Genomic DNA, 22,832 nt, shown 5'->3' with positions numbered 1-22,832 from the left:
TGTTCTCTCTGGTATCAATACAGAGCACCTGTGTTCCTCCAATTTCAGAACACAGGTCTCTGGGTTGATTCCACAAGCCCATCCCCCTCACAGTTAGAAAACACCCCCAAGGCATACATTTAACCCTTTGATTGCACCTGGGTTAACCCCTTCCCTGCCAGTGTCATTATTACAGTAACAGTGCATATGTTTAGTACTGATTAGTAATGTCACTGGTCCCCCCAAAAATGTCAGTTAGAGGTCTGATCTGTCCGCCTAAATGTCGCAGTCTTGCTAAAAATCACTGATCGCCGCCACTACTGGTAAAAATAAATAAAAATAAATAAAACATGACAAATATAAATCTTTACCCTAGTTTGTAGATGAGATAACTTTTGCGCAAACCAATCAAAATACGCTTATTGGGATTTTTTTTTTTTTACCAAAAATATGTAGCAGAATGCAAATTGGCCTAAAATGATGAAAACATTTGATTTTTAAATTTTTTTTTGGGGAATGTTTTATAGCAGAAAGTGAAAAAAAAAAAAAAAAAAAAAAAAAAAAAAAAGTGATGAAATACCACACAAAAAAAAAAGCTCTATTTGCGGGGAAAAAAGATATCAATTTTATTTGGGTACAGTGTTAATGTAGACCAGTACTATCCACAACAGTCATACCCAGTGGCAGGGCTTTTTTTCCTCAGAGAATAGGTACAGGAATTCCCCCCCTCTTCTGAGCCACCCTTTGTCTCTACCCCCTACCCATCTTTAAACGACATCCCTTGGTTCCATTTCCTACCCACTTCTGAGTGCCATCCCTTGGTTCCACCCCTACCCACTGAGCACTGTCTCTTGGTTCCACCCCCTACCCACCACTGAACACCATCCCTTGGTTCCACCCCCGACTCACCTCTGAGCACTGTCCTTTGGTCCCACCCCTACACACCTCTGAGCACTGTCCCTTGGATCTACCCCTGACCCACCTCTGAGCACCTTCCCTTGGTTCCACACTCTACCCCACCTCTGAGCAACGTCCCTTGGTTCCACCCCCTACCTACCTCTGAGCACCGTCCCAACAGCATAATATCCCCCACCAGCAACAATAGACTCCCCACAACAAAATAGCACCCCAGCAGCAACAACAGATCCAGAATACTGCAACAATAGTCTTCTCCCATAACAGTAGATCCCTCCTAGCAACACTTGACCCCCTAGCAAACATAATACCCCCACCAGCAACAATAGACCTACCAAGTAATGATAAACTCCCATACAAAAATAGATTCCCACCAGCAACAATAGATCCCCCAGCAGCCAGCAACAATAGACCCTCCAGCACACCCCATCTAGCCTTGCCATTACATACATTCAGTGCTGGAGGTGCCAGAACAGCGCCCCCCCCCCCCCACCACATTTCCACTGAAAAAAAAAGCCCTGCCCAGTGGGAGGTGAATCCAAAGTGGCCTCTCTGTGTTGCAATGATACATGACCTTATCATTCCATGCCAGTTCACACTACCTCTCCACTGCCCGCTTCTGTTGCAGCCTACATAGACACTGTAATCTCAGGCCCAGAAGCTCACCCCAACAATCCCCCTGACTAAAAGGACATCTGAATCAGCACCAGTCTCCAATGTTTCTGTAAGCACCCCTCCCTTGCCAGCACTGTGCCAGCACCCACTCCACCAAAAAAGGCACAGTTCAAAGTGTACAATTATTATGTACTAACTCAACATAGTTATATTTTTTTAGATTTAACAGACATTTTGTAAGCAATGTTGTGCTGGGTTTGAATGGGTTTACAGGACCTACAAAATCAGCAGCATCATCTTTTTATTCTATCAGTTTTGTGTTTTCAGAAAATGTATGATTTAGGATCTTATGACCATTTACATGACACAATCTCATCTTCTAGACCAGGGATGTCCAACCTTTTGACCATCCTAGGCCACATTGGAAGAAGAGGAATTTTCTTGGGCCACACATAAAGTACACTAACAATAAGGATAGCTGATGAGCAGAAAAAGTGGGACAGATCACAAGTTAACGATCACGGGTAGAGATAATGTACCTATCTGAGTAATAATTATGTTTTATTATAAAAGTAAAAGAGGGCAACATAAAGCTAGTACAATATTTGACACTTTTTTTAAAATAAACTAACGCATCAATAGCTGGTTGGATTGATGCAGTAGCAATTCTCAATTTTAAAGATGCTCATAAGATATTTTGGTTCTAATTTTGCCCTTTGTGTGCTTCATCCTTGAATAGTTGCTCACAAAATATAGGTGCTGCTGAAAACAAATGACATAAGTAAGGCTTATAAAAGTCAAGTAAAGAGACACTGTCAAAATTTTCTTTTTTTCGTTTGTTCGTTATGTGAGAACGTACTATACAAAAAAATTAAAAAAATAAACATTTGTGAATAAATTTACGGATTTGTGTTGCTCTGCATTCATAGATGTCTTGGGCCGCATGTGGCCCTGAACTGTAGGTTGGTTACTCCTGTTGTATACTTTACAAAAAGGCTGAGGATGATAAGAAGTGTGTATGCATTAAAGAGATGTTAGTGTATAATTGAAGTATTATTTATGCCAAACATCTGCATTTTAACATGTTTACAAAAAAAAAAAAATAGAGATTACCTAAAAGTTTTTTTTTTTTTTTTTTGTGGAATTTACTTCAAAACAATTTGTTTAATTTTTTTATTTTTTTTTTTTCAAATTTACTCTAGAAACATCACGTTGCAAAGGAGCCAGTTATATTTTCATAGCAACCCCTGTTTAAAGATATTCATTATCATAGAGGTGTTTCAAATAAGATATATTGATGATGTTTTTATGCATTTCATTTTGTCTATTAGAAATTAAGAAGTCTGAAAAAATGGATGCTTTAAAAAGTTCTTGCTAAAAGTAGTCTCTTTACCATCTGAGAAAATGTCTGTGTGCAATAAATAATTGTCATGCTCTATATTTACCTAATACATCCTGGTACTTGCTCAGAATTGTTAAACTGCGTTTTAAAGTGTTGCTTGTAGTTTCTGTCCCAGCAAAGAAAAGATTCATCACAGAAACAAATAGGTTCTGTAAGTGGAATTCTGTCTTGGGGTTATTCTTCTCCTGTGATTAAAAACAATATAATGAAATAAATACATAGGACTTGATTGACTTTTTATATAGCAGTACTATATAGACCGTTGTGAGCCATTCCAGACTTTTGTTTTTTGGTTTTAGAAATTATAAGATGTTAAAATGTATTGCAACGAGGTATTGTAGTAAAATACTAAAAAAAGGTCCACTTAAAGTGGAAAAAGCAAAAATTCTATATATTGCAGCTTACTAGTCCTTAAATGTAGTGGTGCAAACATTTTTTTCCCCCTTTTCGTTTTTTTTTCCCTTATTTTCACCCATTGATTCGGCCAGTAAGTCTGTTTTTTTTTCCAAGTCCATATAAATTTGCTAGTGTATCTAACGCTACCCTCTCCACCTGTTGACAATGCTGCTGTCCAAAGGTGGCTCTGTTGCTTCTCTATCCAGAGTAGAGACACCCTAAGATAGAAAAGGGGGTATGGGCCAGATCACCAGGCAAAAAATAATAATAATAAAAAAAAAAAAACAATGCAGCCATAACATTTAACCTTGTGCCTCCCATAAAATGCATATGTGCAGCAGCAAAGAGGGTGGACTTTACTGTCAACAGATGGCTGAGGTTTCTGCGCTGAGGGCATGTTGCCAGCACAGTGACCTGGGTGTCATAGACAGTCCTCAGGCTCTTGTTATGATTGGGAGCTGGTGGGACAGGCTCACTATCATATGACCACTGTGACAGCCAATCCCAGCGGTGATGTGATTGGTAAGTCCATCTCACCCCTTAGACATAAAGACCTATTTATAGGGATGCCAGGGCTGGGTAGGAAGGGGTTAAACTGCAATTTATTACAGCGTATATTTTATTTTTATTTTGCACCACATTAGGAATCAACTTTCATAAAAGCTATGGGTGTGTATCTATCTTTACGGTTTAATGTTAATTTTTGGATAACCTTTGAAATGGCCCAGATATTGCCTCGGACGATGTCCTATTGGATGAAACGCATTAGCAGTTCCCTTGAGACAAAAACACGCTATGAGCCGCAGCATTTAACTCATTGATGCTCATTTTTATCATCATTTTGTAAGTACAATTGCAATAAAGTTTTTTTTATGGGCTTCACAATGTATTGCTTCCTTTTATTATGGGGACACCACAACTATGAATGGATGAGCAAACATAGTGGTCCCAAGTATTGGATATCCTCATTGGAGTCCTGTGTGGTAAAGGAAGATTGCGGCAAACCTTTCCAGCCTTGGTGTTATTAGTGTGGAGCCATCCACCTGTTGATGGGAGTTGCTTGATTTGCCCCTCTTCTTCTAAGGAGATTGGATGGTCACTGTGGTGTGTTGTCAACTCACACTGAAGCTGGTGGAGGGTTCCATCTTCCTTCTTTTCATCATAGAATATGAACTGCAACTAACCCCTTGTAGCGCTGCATACAGACTTTTATATATTGGCCCAGATATAATTACCTTTTCTTTCAGAGACTGAATTTGTAATATTACTTTGTAAATTACCTCTTCCATCTTTATAAGGAAGCAATCTATATAATCCCTGGGACAGTCTTTGTCCAAAGTCTTCTCATGTTCTTTCACTTTCTCCAAAACAAAGGCTTTTATCTTGCCAAGGTTCTGGAAAATTTTCTGATGTGGTCCAGGGAGGTGACGGAAAACACTTGGGAAACTATTGAGCAACTGTAAGAGGAAAACCAAACAAAAACACATTAGAATAGGATGACACTGGCCTACAAACAGTACATATGGAAACTCGAGGAAATGTTGTTTAGAAAATATATAGAAAACACCCCTCTCTAAAAGCTTCACTTAGCCTAGACTAAAATATATAATTGTGGGCAGGGCAGGAGGTTGGTACCCAAGATGAAGGAAAGACACGCAAAGCCCAGAAAAAAGGTTGTTGAACAGTTATTAAATGGAGTTGTACGTAAGACAGATAGCAAGGCAAGCAGCAATCTTTAGGACCAGTACGAATACAAACACAACTACACCGGCCTAGGTCGGTGCTCACTGCCGCATATAATAAATTCAATGGTACCATAAAGGGACAGTACAAATAAATGAATGGCAAATAGAAAAACATGTATAGTTATCTCAAATCCTGAATCTGTACATGGACATGTTGCCAAGATGAAAAATTGTCCAGGGCAAGATGAGATGCAAAGTCTCTGGTGAAAATGATGGAAGATGATATCCACAGGACAGATGGGGTGGGCGACCAGAAGCTCCTATGCGAGGTGAGGGATCCCTCCAAACATATGTACAAAAAGAAACAAGGGCACCAGAACAAGAAGTATTAAAAACAGTGTTTATTGCTGAGCACTTACATAAAAGCAGGCCAAGATCAGTGTGATGGCAGGGAATGGCAAAGACATGAAATCCCCAAACGTTGATGGACTGGAGGGTGACGCGGTTCCGGATACCAGCACCGAATGTGCTGCTGAAGACCAGAACAGAGAGGGTAGTGGCACAGGGTGCAGTGTCCATCCGCACCTCCTCCAGGCATCGGCGCCGGAAGCCGGTGATGACATCACCTCCCACTGCTTGTTCCTCCACGGATGCCGGCGAGGGACAAGAAGCAAGCAGTAGAGGGGGCGGGCTGCAACGTCATTTCGGAGGATCAAACTCCTTTCGTCAGGCTCCGGACAAAGGAGGTTGATCCTCGGAAACGACATTGGGGCCTGCCCTCTCCACTGCTTGCTTCTTGTCCCTCGCCGGTATCTGTGGAGAAACCAGCAGTGGGAGGTGACATCATCACCGGCTTCCAGCGTCGCGTTGCTGATGCCTGGGGGAGGTGCGGACGGACACTTCACCCTGTGCCACTACGCTCTCCGCTCTGGTCTTCAGCAGCACATTTGGTGCTGGTATCCGGGGTCCCACGTCACCCTCCAGTCCATCAATATTTGGGGATTTCACGTTTTTGCCATTGCCTGCCATCACACTGATCTTGGCCTGCTTTTATGTAAGTGCTCAGCAATAAACACTGTTTTTAATACTTCTTGTTCTGACCTGGCGCTCTTGTTTCTTTTTGGATTAGGACCAGTATAATGGCTGTAGTAACTGTGGCAGAACACTTGAGGTAACAGATTCATAAACTCCTGTATCAATCTCAGTGACACTGCCAGTACAGGTGCAGTAATGCGGATAGTGGAAATTACAGTAATGCTGGTGGCACACTGTATCTTTTTCACACTATACAATGTAACACAGGTGCTGCCTACATTACCGGGGCAACACCTGCAAGACAGCTGACTGGCAGAGTGGCGGCACAAGTGGCTCTTGAGAAAGTTGAACAGGTCCTGTGCAGTAAGTCCAGGGACCGGTGGATAGCAGAGCATACAGCAGGGCCTCCAATTTTTCCCTTTGAACAGGAACCTATTCCTAAGGTTAATTCACTGTCCCTGGGACCCTGGCAAACATGGTTCCTCTCCCTACTCTAGCCATTTCAACCACTTTGGGGAATTGCTATTAGTACTTCCCAAAAAGATGACCACCAAGGTCATTCAGGGTTGCTGTGTCCAATCAGACCATCACTCCTCCGATAACACATATGGAGACTGCAGAGAAACAACATTTCTCCTAGTCTCCACTCCATCTGTACAGTGTCCAGCACCACATTGCCACAAGCAGAATGGAAGTTAAATTGCACCTGCCTACAATCAATCAATGGACACTGCTGTGCTCAAGGCCTCACTAGTACTGGTGTAGCACCCTCTAGTGTGCTACTAGATTAGTGCAGGCAAATTTATGTTATGACTGATGGCTAGCTTGTGAGTCTGAAATGAGTCAGGGTTCAATGCAGGTCAGGCTGTAGGACTCAAGAAAACAACAAGAGAAGGGCGCACCGACCTTGTGCATTACCACTTAAAAGTTTATTAAAATCAAAGAAGGGTAGCGTACAATATACTCACAAACGTAGTATATGAACAAGCATATAGGAAATGGGCACCGCTCGCTTCCAGGACACTTCTCTACTGCTGGATAGCGTGATGGCGTCCTCAAAACCTGAAGTGGCTTACGCGTTTTGTGTGGCGATTTTGGCTCTGAGGAAGAGGGTCCTCCCTCGAAACGCGTAAACCACATCAGGTTTTGAAGACGCCATCACGCTATCCAGCAGTAGAGAAGTGTCCTGGAAGCGAGCGGTGCCCATTTCCTATATGCTTGTTCATATGCTACGTTTGTGAGTATATTGTACACTACCCTTCTTTGATTTTAATAAACTTTTAAGTGGTAATGCACAAGGTCGGTGCACCCTTCTCTTGTTGTTTTATTGTAGTGCCTTTTGGATACCCTTGGTCCTGAGGGGGGCAGCAAGACCACTTCATTTGTGTCATAAAACCGCCTAGAAGATTCACCTTCCCGCATACCACTTGAGCGCAGGAGAGATATTGTTGTGTATGACTCAAGAGGCAGGCCTCTGGTACCTCCCCCTGTATCTGGAAGTTTGGAGAAATGTCTAGAAATTAGTGAGTGGAGGCAAGGAGGACTGATCTGAATACTTGGGGGAACTTGGCCAATCCCCAGGCACAGGGCCTGGCAAAAATAGGGTAGAGCCATACCAGCAGGGGTGTTTGGTGGAAGATGGAGCGATGAGGATGAGGAGACGGTCATTGGCCTTGGAGGGTATAGTCTGGGTCTGGGGGGGGGGGGGCTCTGCCTCCAAGCTTGGCTCGAGCTGGCTTGGGAAGATCCTGACAGCAGTGCGATTTGAAAGGAATCTTGCCTAAGGTGCTGCAGGAAGAAAGGACAGTGTGAGTATATTAGCACACCCAATGATTAACAAGAGGAGAGATTTCCACATGTAGCAAGCCTTTCAGGAGGACAGAGCTGTGCTTCTCTTTTCCTATCCCGTGACCTGGGAGATCGTTGGAGCAGCCAGGTGGACACGCAGCCAGGTGTGCTGGTATTTCCTGCAGGCAGTGGAGCTGGAAGCAGTTTCTAGGAGTTTAAGATATTCCTGTATGCAGCTTACAACACACTGTGACTGTGCTACTTTTTAAAGGGGCTGAGAGTTCCTAGTCCTTAACAGGCCTTTTGATCATCAAGGACTGTGAGTGTCTAGAAAGGAGGACAGTCCAGGATCTTGTACATAGGGAGGACGTTGTCCCTGATTATTGTCAAGCGGGCCATCCCATAATTACTATTCCCCATTCAAGTTATTACCCCTAATAAAACAACAAAAAACAAAGACTCAAAGACTATTCCTTGTTTCTGGGTGAGAGTGGAAAATGCTTGTCGCTTGGCTGTGCAAAAGTGAGGAAACCAGTTATCAGCAACCCTTGCTGGGGGTATTGCTAAACTGGATTGGAGGCATTTATTCACATTTTGTACTCTTATGGAGAATTTTATTGATGATGTTGATGATAATAATTATTGTACATATTTTGTGTATGTAAACCCTGCTAAATACACCGTTAAATGAAATTTGTTATATCTGTTTGAAATAAAAAAAAAAAAAAAAAAAATACCTTTAGATCCTCCTGCCAGAAACTCTGTGAGCTCTTAAATTCATGTTCTCTCTGCCTGTGCTGCACATTTATAACTTAGCATTGTCCCTAGTTCTGTAAAACCACAGAACATATGGAGAAGAGGAGAGAAGGAGATGTTCTGTAGTTAAAAAAAAAAAAAAAAAAACACCACCACACCCCATCTAAGGGTGACAGGGCTCATTTATACCTATGCATGTTAACACATATACACAAGTTAGCTATTGTTGCACTGTATGCAATTGTACGTGCCCCGTACGGAAATTCTCATAGTGTGTACCCTGCAGCAGACTGATCAGCCTGAGCAAAGTCACTTGACTGGAGTTCAAAGTCTGCATTTTCATAATAAAAGGAGCTTTTCTACAAAATGATTTGGTTTCTCAGTATTGTGACATATCCTGAATACAATTGTGCATATAATAAAAGGTCAACAAACTGATCTTACCTGCACGGCTGCTGAGTTCACTAACATAAATAATTCTTTTATTAATTCAAGAAGACTGAGAAAAGTCTTATCTTCATAGTCGAAGCGTTCGCCAAAGACAATAGAACAGATCATGTTGGACACGGCCAATGTCAAGGGGTAAGTAGGGTCACAAGGTGAGCCTAAAAGCAATGCAACATTGTTTTAATGCTAAAGTCAAAAACAGACAGATAAAACTGTTGCATGGAGCAGAGGCGTAACTAGAACCTTCAGGGCCCCGATGCAAGAAACCATGAAGGGCCCCCCAGACCCCTGGCCGGGGCCCTTCCCTTCAAGCCCGGGGCTCTTCCCATTAATCCTGGGGCTCTTTAATCTCATTGCATGGCCTTTTATTATGGTCCCGCATCAGGATCCTTTCACAAGTTCTGCAGTGGGCCCCCTTCCTGCAATCTTGGGGCCTCCCCACAGTGGTGAAATGCCAGGGCCCGGTCGCAAGTGTGACCTTTGAGATCCTAGAAGTTCACCCACTGGTTTGCTACCGGGCCCCCTGGAGCATGGGGCCCGGTAGCGATTGCAACCCCTGCAACCCCTGTAGTTACGTCCCTGGCATGGAGGCAGGGCTGCTGTTAAAAATAAGGGGGCCCCATACCTACCTGACAGGGCTCAAATTATATTTTATCAAATTATCAAATTTATATATATAAATTATATTTTTAATAATTATATTTTTTGATAAAATGCACAGGAGGGGGGGGGGTACAGATACCAATCCCCCTGCACTACAGGGTGAGCCACAAGAGTCAGCAATAAGGAAGTACACCTGGTCCTCCTGGCGGGCCCCTCTTTTGAACTGATGGGGCCCGGGCCCAATACAGGAGGGCTGGCTGTACTGCCTTATCAGCAGCCCTGCATGGAGGCCTGTACTGAGGTTGAAGTGTCCATACTGGATACTTAGTCCACAGTGCAGCTTAGAAAGGCTGAGCTTACTGCCTGCTCGTTGCACCTGTCACACGGACAGGCGCATAGCCAACAAGTTTTGTAACAAGGTAGGCAGATCCTGTTGGGGAACTCTGAGAGACCAGTTCCTCTTCAGGTTCACCAACCTTGTGATTGACAACAGATATTCCATAGTACATAGAAATATTCCATAGTTACTATTTAGCCCAATAGCAGCTATGAAATCTGCCTACTGCACCTGCGATTAGTCACACGTGTGGTGATAATATTGATATGCAAAGTTTAATATTTACTTGACCAGTCAAGAAAGAAATATGCTTGTATCCTGGACTGTAGCTGATAACTGCTGTGGAACTTCTTTCTATGTTGCTGTTGCATTATTCCTCTGCAGTGTGGGCACAGTTAAACTGAATATTCATTAATGCAGAAGCACAGCAGCCATCTTTAAGGAGACCACTTTGCAATGGTTGTCTACGGAGTGTCTCCAGTGCAGGCGGCAGCCATCTTGGCTGGGTCTGGATCAGTCCCGAAGAACAGGGATTAGCTGATGTACAAAATCAAGGGGAAGTATCTGCAGATTGCTGAGAGGAAAAGAGAAGACAGTCTTAAAGCTAGCATGGGAAGAGACTGGGCTGCTGCTGCTGGCTGAACAGAACCCTGCCATAGCTGGCCACACCCAAGCAAAGAGACCCAACGTTTCTTTTTCACAATCACTGGCCTGTAATAGCCAGTTAAGACTGTTCTAGCAAGTTAGGACTGTCTTTATATACTTTTGCTAGGTAAATGTGGTTAAGTTCTGCTAATTACTGTTAGTCAAAAGACTACATGTGTTTACCCTTTCTCTCAGAGCAATTTTATTGTCTTATTAATTGCACTTACTAATCTTATTTTCTTTTAGACTATGATTGGCCTAATTGTTTCTTTAAAATACCTCAAGCTGTGCTGGGTGAGTGATGTGCAGAGAAATCACAAAGGAATTCAGCGGTTCCTCTGGGGGTAGCTCTGCATGCTTAAAAAATTAATCAAAGCAAAACTAAACCGGCTTTGTGTTTGGTGGGCTTTAGCCATAGTGTGCAAGTATTCCAAGAATGCAGTCTCATTTACAGCAAAAGCCTACTTTACATCAATGTTTTGTAAAGGGAATTCAGTTCAACTTTAAGCTCTGATTAAAATAAAGGTAATATGCACAAAACCAATAAACAGTACCTTCCCTTTAACTGACCTTTCTTTTCCCTAAACTCTTCTATGAGGTATTGGGACTCTTCTTGGATCCTCTCCTCAATGCTCCTTTTCCCCATTCCAAAGTTTCTTAGGGTGGCCAAAGAGAAACGACGCAACACTTTCCAGCGCTCCCCATTACTGAATATAAGTCCTGCAGACAAACACATCAGGTAGATATAAATGACAAATTATTACAGTACTGTATTCATCAATAAATATCATTATATGTATTTTTAGCAGTATATGTAAGTTTATTGCAAGCAGTGTAACCTGAATTTGACTTGGTACCATCTTCTTGCAGTCCCTCTATAGCAGCGCTCCAATAGTGAGGGAAGACGCAGGATTGGAAGGCAATCTACAATGCACTATCATAATGATAGGAGATTATTTAACTAGTCTCCTCCTGTTTTTTGATGTCCAATGACCTGGCTTTGGCAAGGAAAAGGACACTGCCATATCCCTTCCATAATCTTTACCTGTAAGGACCCATGCACACTCTAATTAGGGAAGCTACAGCACATGCATTTTTTGTATATTGAGATGAATTGCAGCCCATTCAAAATAAAGGGGCTTTAATTCACCTCTAATGACGAAAACATAGATCATGCTGCATTTTCTGTTAAGGTGTGGTAGTGTATTTTAAAAGAGAAGTTCTGGATTTCAAAAACAGACATATCCACCTAGGTGGAGTCTGATTCTACATCTGTCCCCACCAGCTGTTAGACCGAGAACTGATCAATCAGTTCTCAGTCTTCAGTGAGCAGACAGCCAGTGACTATCAGTCACCGGTTCTCTGCTCTGCTCCTTCAGTACTCACTGAAGCGCCGGGCTGTGGAAGAGCAGCTGGATTAGGCTGTGTAAATCACAAATGATCTGCTAAATCCAATGGACACTACTCTGTACTCCTACTCCTGGACCTTTTTGCTACCTTTGAAACAGTGGACCACCCACTTCTCAAAAAAACTCCACGCCTTTGGTCCCGTGACTGTACTATTTGCTGGTTCTCATCCTACTTATCCAACCACTCCTTTAGCATTGCTTAGAATTCTACTTCCTCCTCTCCCTTTCTCTGTCAGTGTCCCCCAAGGTTCTGTTCTTGGACCTCTCTTATTCTCCATCTACACCTCCTCCCTGGGTCAGGTAGTAGCTTCCCATGGCTTTCAAACCAGTCTCTACTCTGATGACACGCAAATCTATTTCTCTACCCCTCAGCTTACTCCTTAAGTCTCCTCACGTATCACTAATTTACTAACAAACATAGCCCGGATGTCACACCACCTCAAAACTATCCAAAACTGATCTAATTTTGTCTCCCCCACGTGCCTCTTCCCCTTATTTCTCTGTCAAGATCGATACTACTATCAGCCTGTCCCCACGTGCCAAGGTTCTAGGTGTAATGCTGGACTCTGAACTATCATTTCAGCCCCACAACCAATCACTGTCCAAATCTTGCCACCTCAACACCTCCAGAATATGACCCTTCCTGACTCTCTGGTAATCTCCCACCCCGACTATTCAATTTCCTCCTCATGGGATTGCTTTTGCGCAGGCAATATCCCCTTCAGTTCATCATGAATGCTGCTTTCAGGGTCATCCAACTTACCAACCATTCAGTGTCTGCCTCTCCTCTCTGTCAATCCCTCCACTGGCTTCCACTCACTTAACAAATTAAATTTAAAATGCTAACAACTTACAAAGCCATCCACAACTCGGCCCCCAGCTACATCACTAACCTTGTCTCAAAATACCAACCTTCTCATTCTCTTTATTTCTCCTAAGACCTCCTGCTCTCCAGTTTCCTTGTTACCTCCTCCCATGCTCACCTTCAGGATTTTTCCAGAGCTCCTATCCTATGGAAGTCCCTACCCAAATTTGTCCGACAGTTTCCTACTCTGTTTGCTTTTAGATGATCCCTGAAAACCCTTCTCTTCAGAAAAGTCTATTATGGCCCTACATAACAACTGTACTTTTATTTTCTCAATCAGATCAACCCCCACAGTTATTAAGGTTGGTGGTTGCAGCACTGCTTTAAAATATAAGTAGTGGTAAACTTAAAAGTCAATCAATTAATAAAATTCATATACATAAGAATAATAAAGAAATTCATATAAATACATAAAATTTCATATAAGGTCATATGAGGTGCTTCAACCAAATGTCCATATAACAATTCTCCCGAACTAATAAAGTGCTTGAGTGCTTGGTCCGTGTTGTATGCGGGGTTGCCCCCTTTGCTTATCTACTTACCACCAAGTGGTTGGTATCAGGCATGGAATACTAGTAGGCTTTGTACATGGTTTCTCCAGTTGGAAAAAGGAAAATTGTTGCTAAAAAGGAAAAAGCCTACAAAACCGTCTACAAAGCCTACTAGTATTCCATGACTGATACCAACCACTTAGTTCAGGAGAATTGTTATATGGACATTTGGTTGAAGCACCTCATATGACCTTATATGAACTTTTATGTATTTATATTAATTTCTTTATTATTCTTATGTATATGAATTTTATTAATTGATTGACTTTCAAGTTTACCACTACTTATATTTTAAAGCAGCGCTGCAACCACCAACCTTAATCTAAAAAGAGCACTAGAACCTTTCACTGCAGCTGGCAGCTTTAAATTCTTTTGCACTGATTTAAGCACATATTTCACTTTACACACCATAAGCGCAGGGTCCCATAGCCCCACAGTTATTACCATTTGTATAACTTGACCCTTACTCCTAGATTGTAAGCTCTAATGAGCAGGGCCCTCTGATTCCTTCTGTATTGAATTGAGTTGTATTGTAACTGTACTGTCTGCCCTCATGTTGTAAGCTCTGCGCAAACGGCTGTCACTATATAAATCCTGTATAATGATAATAATAATAAGTCTCAAGACATGGGTGGATATAAATACAAACAATTTGACAGATAAAATAGCTCATTTTTAAGTGTATCGTCTGTAGATTTAGTGGTATACCTGGAGTCCAGCTGTAAAGCAATCTAGATTATTTCTTTCCATGCCATTGTACTCTAAATGACATCAAGAACAGTTTTGAACTTACCATAGTTTTTAAAAATCATTTGCACTGTGGGTATAGTCCCTCTGTCACTGAAGACATCAGCGTTGTCCACTAGAGCTTCTTTCACAGTATCGTAGCCATGGAGCAGGACAATTGTCCTGGTCCCCAGTTGAACAGTACATACATCTCCATAAACCTTGGAAAACTGCAAGAAAAATTGCATAAGATTAGATGACTCTACTATAATCATCATGGCAATTGGCCTAGCCTGCCCTACTCCATGTGTATTAATATTTTACGAGTGCCGTTCCATTATTATACAGTTTCAAGTAAATTTGTCTCTGATAAAGTTTAATGTGCAGCAGAATTATTAAGATGTGTTTCATGCAACTCCAATTTCATGTACTTCCATTTCACTTACAACTCGCTTAGTATATGGAGTATGCCAGAATCCAGATAAGATTTCATTCAGATACCAAACATCTCTCATATATCCTTACAAGTAAATACAATTGTAACAGCCCAAACCGTTTTAATTTGTTATGTAAAAGAAGGTTGTGAGAGCCTCTGTCTTTTTATTGCTCTCTTGTCACCACTTAAAAAAAATGTACCTGCACTTCCTGCTCCATAGTGCTAACCATTAGTAAATGAAAATTTCCCCAAATTAAGGGGACATCCCACCTCTAATTACTGTCATGGACACAAAAACATCCCTTTTACTCCGGTGTGGGTGGCTACTAGGGATAGACCGATTATCGGCAAGGCCGATATATCGGTGGCCGATATGCACTTTCCCGGATATATCTCTATCGTCCCCGAAACTGGCTGATATTGCCGATATTTTTGAGACATCATTCTGCCTTCTTAGGCCACCTCCCTCGCCTTGGACAGCTTCGTCTGGAGTAGGGACTAGTCTCGTGGGAGTGTATCACAGCCATACACCCACCCACAGCAGCCCGGTGCCAGCCAGCAACCCACATCCACAGGCCCTGTACCAACCAGCCAGTGGCACTGTACCAGCAAGCCAGCCAGCCACCCACAGGCCCTGTACCAGCCAGCCAGCCACCCACAGGCCCTGTACCAGCCAGCCACAGGCACTGTAACAGCCAGCCAGCCACAGGCCCTGTAACACCAAGCCACCCACAGCCCCTGTGCCAGCCACCCACCCACAGACAGGGTGCCAGACAGCCAGTCACCCACAGACCCTGTACCAGCCAGCCACAGGCACTGTACCAGCCAGCCAGCCACCCACAGGCCCTGCACCAGCCAGCCACCCACCTACCACAGGGTACCAGCCAGCCAGCCACCCACCAAAGGGTGCCAGCCAGCCATCCACCACAGTATGCCAGCCACCCACCACAGGGTGCCAGCAAGCCAGCCATTAAGCATTAAACAAAAATTAACACGTTCAGTACCAGATTTGTGTCAAAAATTTGTCTTTATTTTTCAAAACTTTAAATGTACAAAATATTGGCCAATACCGATACGTTGTGACCAAAATATCGGTATCGGCCCTGAAAAAAACATATCGGTCTATCCCTAGTGGCTACCATAACAATTTGGATTTCACATCACTCTTTCTCCCAAGGACAATTGTAACCAGGAAAAACAGTGAGGTTAACTCTCCCCGTTGCGAACATAAATGGCTTTAAAAATCTTACATAAGTTCTAACCCCTCACTAATAATTCAAAGAAAAAGTGACCGCACTCTGAGAAAATGGAAGAATGAAGTCTTTAACTAAGACAGTAGTGTGTTTGAGGCATGCTCTTCAAACAGGTTCCCTTGGCTGCCATTAAGTGGCCTCTCAATAGAGTGATGTGCTGGCAGGATGCACAAATGCGTCAAAAGTTCAAAACCAGATTAGGGACTTCTTTACTCTCAACTCTGGTTCTGTCTCAAACTCTTCCTTGTTGTGGAATGCACATAAAGCTGTCATAAGAGGGACACTGCTGAGCCTGGGAGCCCTGGAGAAAAAGAAACGTACAGCAACTCTTAATTCCTTCCTAGATAAAATAAGAGATTTGTAATCCCGTAACAAGACATCCCCCTCATCTGACCTACATGACGAACTTGGTAAAACGAGATGCGAACTCAACTCCTTCCTACATTCAGGCTTTCATTTCTACCTCCAAAAACTTAAAATGACATGGTACTCTCAAGGGAATAGAGCAGGGAAGGTATTAGCTCAGCAATATAAACGCAAGGCAGCGCAATCCAAAATACCCTTCCTCTTGGACCCCGATGGCCATAGAATAACGAACCCCAAAGATATTGCTAACTGTTTCGGCTCCTTTTATTCTAAACTTTATAATCTTCGCGACTCTCGCACAGAGCCACGACCGGACCGCTTATTAATCAAAGACTTCCTTGCCTCCTTAGACCTCCCCTCCTTGACCGCTGACCAGGTGTCCTCACTATCCCAACCCTTCTCAATTCAAGAAGTCCAGGACGCCATAAAATCACTCCCCGCGCACAAAGCCCCCGGCCCAGACGGTTTTAGTAATGAGTATTATAAATCCTTCCGCAACAGGCGAAATCCCTCCCGAATCTCTTGAAGCAGTCATCACGACTATTCACAAACAGAACAAACCTTCTCATGACCCGGCAAATTATCGGCCCATTTCCCTCCTTAACACTGACCTCAAGATATACGCCAAACTTCTAGCTTCTCGTATCGCTCAACACATGCCTACTCTGGTGCACCCAGACCAAGTGGGTTTTATACCCTATCGGCAGGCCTCTGATGGAACGCAAAGGTTTGTGGATCTTGTTCACTGGGCAGAGCATCATCAAACGCCTTCTCTGCTGATCTCATTGGATTACACTGGGGGTACCTGGAGGAGGTTCTGGTGAAGTTTGGTATCAGCACCTTCCTGAAGGCCATACTCAGCCTTTACTCTTCCCCAAAGGCCAGGGTTTGGACGTCGGCATTTTGTCCGACTCCTTTTCTATAACCAACGGCACCCGTCAGGGGTGCCCACTCTCACCCCTGATTTTTGCCTTGGTGATGGAACCCCTTGCGCAGGCAATACGGTCAAATCCCCAAATTTCTGGAATTCGTGTAGGAGAGGTTGACCATAAAATAGGCCTTTATGCGGACGATGTCCTTATCGCCCGCACTGACCCAACACGCTCGCTTCCCGCTCTCGGTCAGGAGCTTGAAAAATTTAGCGCAGACTATGTATAAACTGAACCATTCCAAATCCGCTATGATAGGGATTTCATTATCCCCTACCCTTAAATCAGAGATCTCTGCGTTATCTCCCTTCTCCTGGGCCCCAGGCTCCACTATGACCTACTTGGGTATACAGCTCACTTCACCGGTCTCCATGATACGACGTACTAACCATGCAACTCTGCTTCAAAAACTCCAGTCCACTTGTCGTGCCATGACCCCCATTACAGCATCATGGGCCGGGCGCATAGCTCTGGCCAAAATGTTCCTACTCCCGCATGTCCTTTATTTTTTTCAGGACCCTACCATTGCCACTTCTCTCGGATGATCTTGCCAAAATCCAACGCATACTTAACCACTTTATATGGGCGTCCCGAAAACCTCGACTGAAAGCAACTACTCTGTGCATCCCCACAGCAAAATGCCAGCAAAAACACACCTGGGCATTTTTTGTTTTGACGCTAGCGTTTTTTTGGGCATTTTTTTGTGTTCTTTTGAGGCAGGCAAAACATCTGAACTTGTGTATTGTGGTGTATATACACACATACATATATTTATATACACACCTAGACATATATAGGTGTGATAGTAGCAGAAATATATGCTTGCGCTAATGAAATCATTTACACTAATATATTTCTGCTACTATCACACCTATATATGTCTAGGTGTGTATAAAAATAAGTATGTGTGTATATATACCACTATAGACAAGTTCAGATGTTTTGCCTGCCTCAAAAGAACCCAAAAAAAACGCTAGCGTCAAAAAAAAAAAAAAAATGCCCAGGTGTGTTTTTGCTGGCATTTTTTGGGGGTTTTTGGAGGCAGGCAAAACATCTGTACTTGTGCACAGTACCACTATACACAAGTTCAGATGTTTTTCCTGACTGCAAAGAACCCAAAAAATGCCTGCTTTTAAACCGGCAAGGTGTTACAGCAGCGAAGCCAACTACCTGTCCTGAAAGTGTTCTAATACAAACGATCTTTTTTTTTATGGTTCTGGACATGCTACAGAGCTGAAACTTCACATGTACACTTTTTAGACCCCCCCCCCCCCCCCCAGATACGAAATCCAAAGTAAAAATCAAAAAATCTTTTTTTTTTTTTTTTTATTTTTTCAATAATTGGCTTTTTTTTATCAAAAATTACAATTTTTAAGAACTTTTTTTGTGTGATTTTGTGTCTGGGGGGTCTACAAGGTGTACCTGTGAAGTTTCAGCTCTGTAGCATGTCCAGAACCAGAAAAAAAAAGGATTGTTTGTATTAGAAAACTTTCAGCACAGGAGTATGGCTTCTCTGCTGTAACACCTTGCCGGTTTAAAAGCAGGCATTTTTTGGGGTTCTTTGCAGTCAGGAAAAACATCTGAACTTGTGTATAGTGGTACTGTGCACAAGTTCAGATGTTTTGCCTGACTCCAAAACCCCCCAAAAAATGCCAGCAAAAACACACCTGGGCATTTTTTTTTTTAACGCTAGCGTTTTTTTTTTTGGCATTTTTTGGGGTTCTTTTGAGGCAGGCAAAACATCTGAACTTGTGTATAGTGGTATATATACACACATACATATATTTATATACACACCTAGACATATAGGTGTGATAGTAGCAGAAATATATTCCTGTAAATGATTTAATTAGCGCAAGCATATATTTCTGCTACTATCACACCTATATATGGCTAGGGGTGTATATACAGACATATATGTGTATATATACCCCCTATACACATGTTCAGATGTCATGTCTGACATCAAACATGTCCTCAAAAAAGCACTGACAGTGGCAGCCCCTGCAGCATAAAAAATGCTTGGCTGGTGAGAAGCCATATGGGTGTGCCGAAGCTATTCAGAGAAATGATCATTTCTCTATAGCGGTCACCCTGCTATGGAAGGGTTTGGTCACCCTGCCATAGGAGTCACTGTCAGTTAACCCTACACTACATTACGGTCACCCTGACACTTCATACTTTCCCTACAGAAACTAAATTTTTGAAGCTAACTTACGTGTAAAGGAGCACTCTAACTACACTAGATATCCCTTTCCTCACACTAAAAATAGCTAAATGACACTTTTAAAGTAAAATTAACAGAACTGCTTCCACTCTCTTCCATGTCCAGTATAACAATGCTAGGAATATGGCGGGGGCGATCTTATATACTGGGGGGCGTATTCACTAATGATTGGTCTAGGGACCCCCTAGTCACTCCAATCACATTCCTAGCATTCTCCTGCCCCCTCAATTGGCTTTTGCTAATGGTTCTGGTCCAATCACGGGCTTTTAAAGCCCATTTCCTGAAGCATTGCATTTTGGGCGGTTCCGGTTGCCGAATTCTGAACTTTTTGGGCAAAAAGTTCTAAATTCGGCCGAACCTCGAACACCCAATGTTCGGGCCGAACAGATGGTCGACCCGAACCGTTCGATCATCCCTATTTATAACCTTCCCTGTAAAGACTTTTACATATACCTCAGGATTCGCCATCTTCTCTCTGGTGTTCGGACATCCTCCTCCCAGACTACCAAAGAAGTCCTTTCATTGATTACTAAACAGAAAAATAAATCTAAAGGCATATCTGGCTTCTACAAACTCTTGACCTGTCCCTCCTCCACTACAAAGCTTGAAGCAATGACCTTTTGGGAACACAAATTACAACTTTCTTGCCAAGCGACTATGTGGTGCCGCGCTCTCCGGCGGCCACTTACTATATCCAAAAACGTCTCACACTGGGAGACGATTATGAAAATTTACCATAAAAGGTACTACACCCCGGACAGACTTGCTACTATCTCGCCCTCTTGCTCTCTGATGTGTTGGAGAAATTGTACTGCAACCGGTGATATCTTCCACATATGGTGGGAGTGTCCAATAATCCGCCCTTACTGGAACATGGTTTCGTCACTCATCTCTACTGTGACTGACACTGCTCTATGCCTTACTCCACAAATGGCCCTCTTTGGTCTCAGTTCTCTTTCGCTGCCCGACAATTACCCTCCAATTACTCACCATATTCTAATCTCAGCACGCCTAGTGTTAGCTAGAGCCTGGAAAAACCCCTCCTCGCCATCCCTTGAGGCGTTGATCAACTCCATCAATAACCATTGCAACATGGAATACCTCTTCTCCAAGGCACACCTCACAGAGGAGAGATTCCAGGAGCATTGGTCGTTATGGCTATCTTACCCCAAAAGCATTAAAATTTGATTACCATTCTCTTAACGCACCTTGACTCACCGGACCTGCCCGACACAGCGATTTAACTCTGGACCAGAGAGGACAATATGTTTGCATTGTGATTAGCCCTGCATATTGGAACCGTATGTTTAAATAAATACATCCTTTATTTATACCAGGGCAGCTTCTATTACACTGATTGCTGTGTGGGCCATGCATGTCTTCAGGACACACTGACACCTTACAAATGGTATCACATGTTTAAGATTTTGTGCTGCACTCTTTTAACCACTGAAGCCCCGGAGGATTTGGCTGCTCAAAGACCAGGGTCTATTTTGCAATTCGGCACTGCGTGAATTCAACGGACAATTGCGCGGTCGTGCGACGCTGTACCCAAATGAAATGGATGTCCTTTTTTTTCCCACAAACAGAACTTTCTTTTGGTGGTATTTGATCACCTGTGCAATTTTTACTTTTTGCGCCATAAAAAAAAAAGAGCGACAATATTTTTCACATTTTTTTATATGAAATTCCGAAAAAAAAAAAAGGAAAAAAAAATCTAAATTTTTTTTAACATTTTAGGCCAATTTGTTTTCTGCTACATATGTTTTGGTAAAAAAAAAAAAAAAAAAAAAAAAAAAAAAAAAAAAAAAATCGCAATAAGCGAATTTTGATTGGTTTGCGCAAAAGTTATTGTGTCTACTAACTACAGGAAAGATTTATGTCATTTTTATTGTTTTTTTTTTTTACTAGTAATGGCGGCGATCTGCGATTTTTTTTGCGGGACTGCAACATTGCGGCGGACAGATCGGACCCTTGACTGACATTTTTGAAACTTTTGGGGGTACCAGTGAGATTACTACAGTAATCAGTGCTATAAATATGCACTGTTACTGTAAAAATGACACTGGCAGGGAAGGGGTTAGCTTTATTAGAGATTAAGAGGTTAAGTGTGTCCCCAGGGGCGTGCTTCTAACTGTAATTGGGCGTGGCTTTTTATGTAACCACAGAGACATACGATCCTACATAGCACGCAGGATCGTATAATCTCTGCTGTTACACCAGGGAGAATGACAGACGGCTTTGTTTACATCAGCCGCCTGCCTTTCTCCCTCTCCAGCGGGAGATCGCGAGTGACCGGCTGACATCCAAGCCACCAGTCATTCGCGTGGGGAAGGCAGTGAACAAGTGGGGGTGGGAGCGCGCCTCCGGCGGCGTGCACTCGCCCCCTAGAGGCTCGTGGGCGAGCGACGTAGCCCTACGTCGTTTTGCCTGTACGGGGCTGACTGCCGCCGTAAATAGCCGTGCAGCGGTCGACAAGTGGTTAATATTATACTTATCTTTTGCCTCATGAGTGCAGAACTACACTCTAGCTTGGAGCCCTGAGATATAATCGGTATCTATGGGTATTGGAGAATTGGGGTTTCCTGCAACACCATAATACAGCACTTGGTTTCCAACGTGTTGTAACATTGAAAGGAGGGGAGAATGTGCACAAGAAATTTAAGGCAAACACAAAAAAAAAAAACACAAAGCATAATTTATCAGACCTCGTTTTGGTTTAATTCCACCGTTCTCATAGTACGGGCATGTGGCTAAGTTTTTTAAGCAGCGCATGGCTTCATACTAGATACCTTGAAAGCCAAAGTCAGGACAGTAAAATATCATCAAGATGGTATATGTGTCGTTCCTTTTTTCCAATCATAGCTCCAAAGCAATACAGTATGTCCATGAGTTCTTCACAGCAAGATAATGCATATACCCCCATGGTAGAATATTAAAACACAACTCTTCAAGTGTATTTTATCTCTAAACAGTATTCTCATGTAAAGGTAAATCTAGTAGGTTTACTTAACACGAGGACCACACACTTACACTACATTACCAAAAGTATTGGGACGCCTGCCTTTACATGCACATGAACCTTAATGGCATCCCAGTCTTAGTCCATAGGGTTCAATATTGAGTTGGCCCACCCTTTGCAGCTATAACAGCTTCAACTCTTCTAGGAAGACTGTCCACAAGGTTTAGGAGTGTATCTATGGGAATGTTTGAACATTCCAGAAGCGCATTTGTGAGGTCAAGCACTGATGTGGACAAGAAGACCTGGCTCGCAGTCTCCACTCTAATGCATCCCAAAAGTGTTCTATCGGGTTGAGGTCAGGATTCTGTGCAGGTCAGTCAAGTTCCTCCACCCCAAACTCACTCATCTATGCCTTTATAGACCTTGCTTTGTGCACTGGTCCAAATCATTTGGTGGTGAGTTTGGGGTGGAGGAACTTGACTGGCCTGCACAGGGTCCTGACCAC

The 22,832-nt window shown here is 42.9% G+C and overlaps 1 protein-coding gene across 1 annotated transcript in view; it reads right to left on the bottom strand.

The window, feature by feature from the left end:
- Positions 1-22,832, bottom strand: part of LOC309559464 (cytochrome P450 2C8-like) — a 95,686-nt gene that overhangs the window by 26,472 nt on the left and 46,382 nt on the right. The window contains exons 3-7 of the mRNA XM_082262736.1: positions 14,222-14,384; positions 11,174-11,323; positions 9,016-9,176; positions 4,588-4,764; positions 2,955-3,096 (exon numbers count right to left, since the gene is read on the bottom strand). Coding sequence (XP_082118862.1) covers positions 2,955-3,096; positions 4,588-4,764; positions 9,016-9,176; positions 11,174-11,323; positions 14,222-14,384 — 793 coding nt within the window. The remainder of the gene's footprint in view (positions 1-2,954; positions 3,097-4,587; positions 4,765-9,015; positions 9,177-11,173; positions 11,324-14,221; positions 14,385-22,832) is intronic.

Source organism: Pelophylax lessonae (genome assembly GCF_965119305.1).
Source record: "Pelophylax lessonae genome assembly, chromosome: 7".
NCBI lineage: Eukaryota > Metazoa > Chordata > Amphibia > Anura > Ranidae > Pelophylax > Pelophylax lessonae.
Note: the sequence above shows the minus strand (reverse complement) of the source record. Positions and strands in the feature narration are given on the sequence as shown.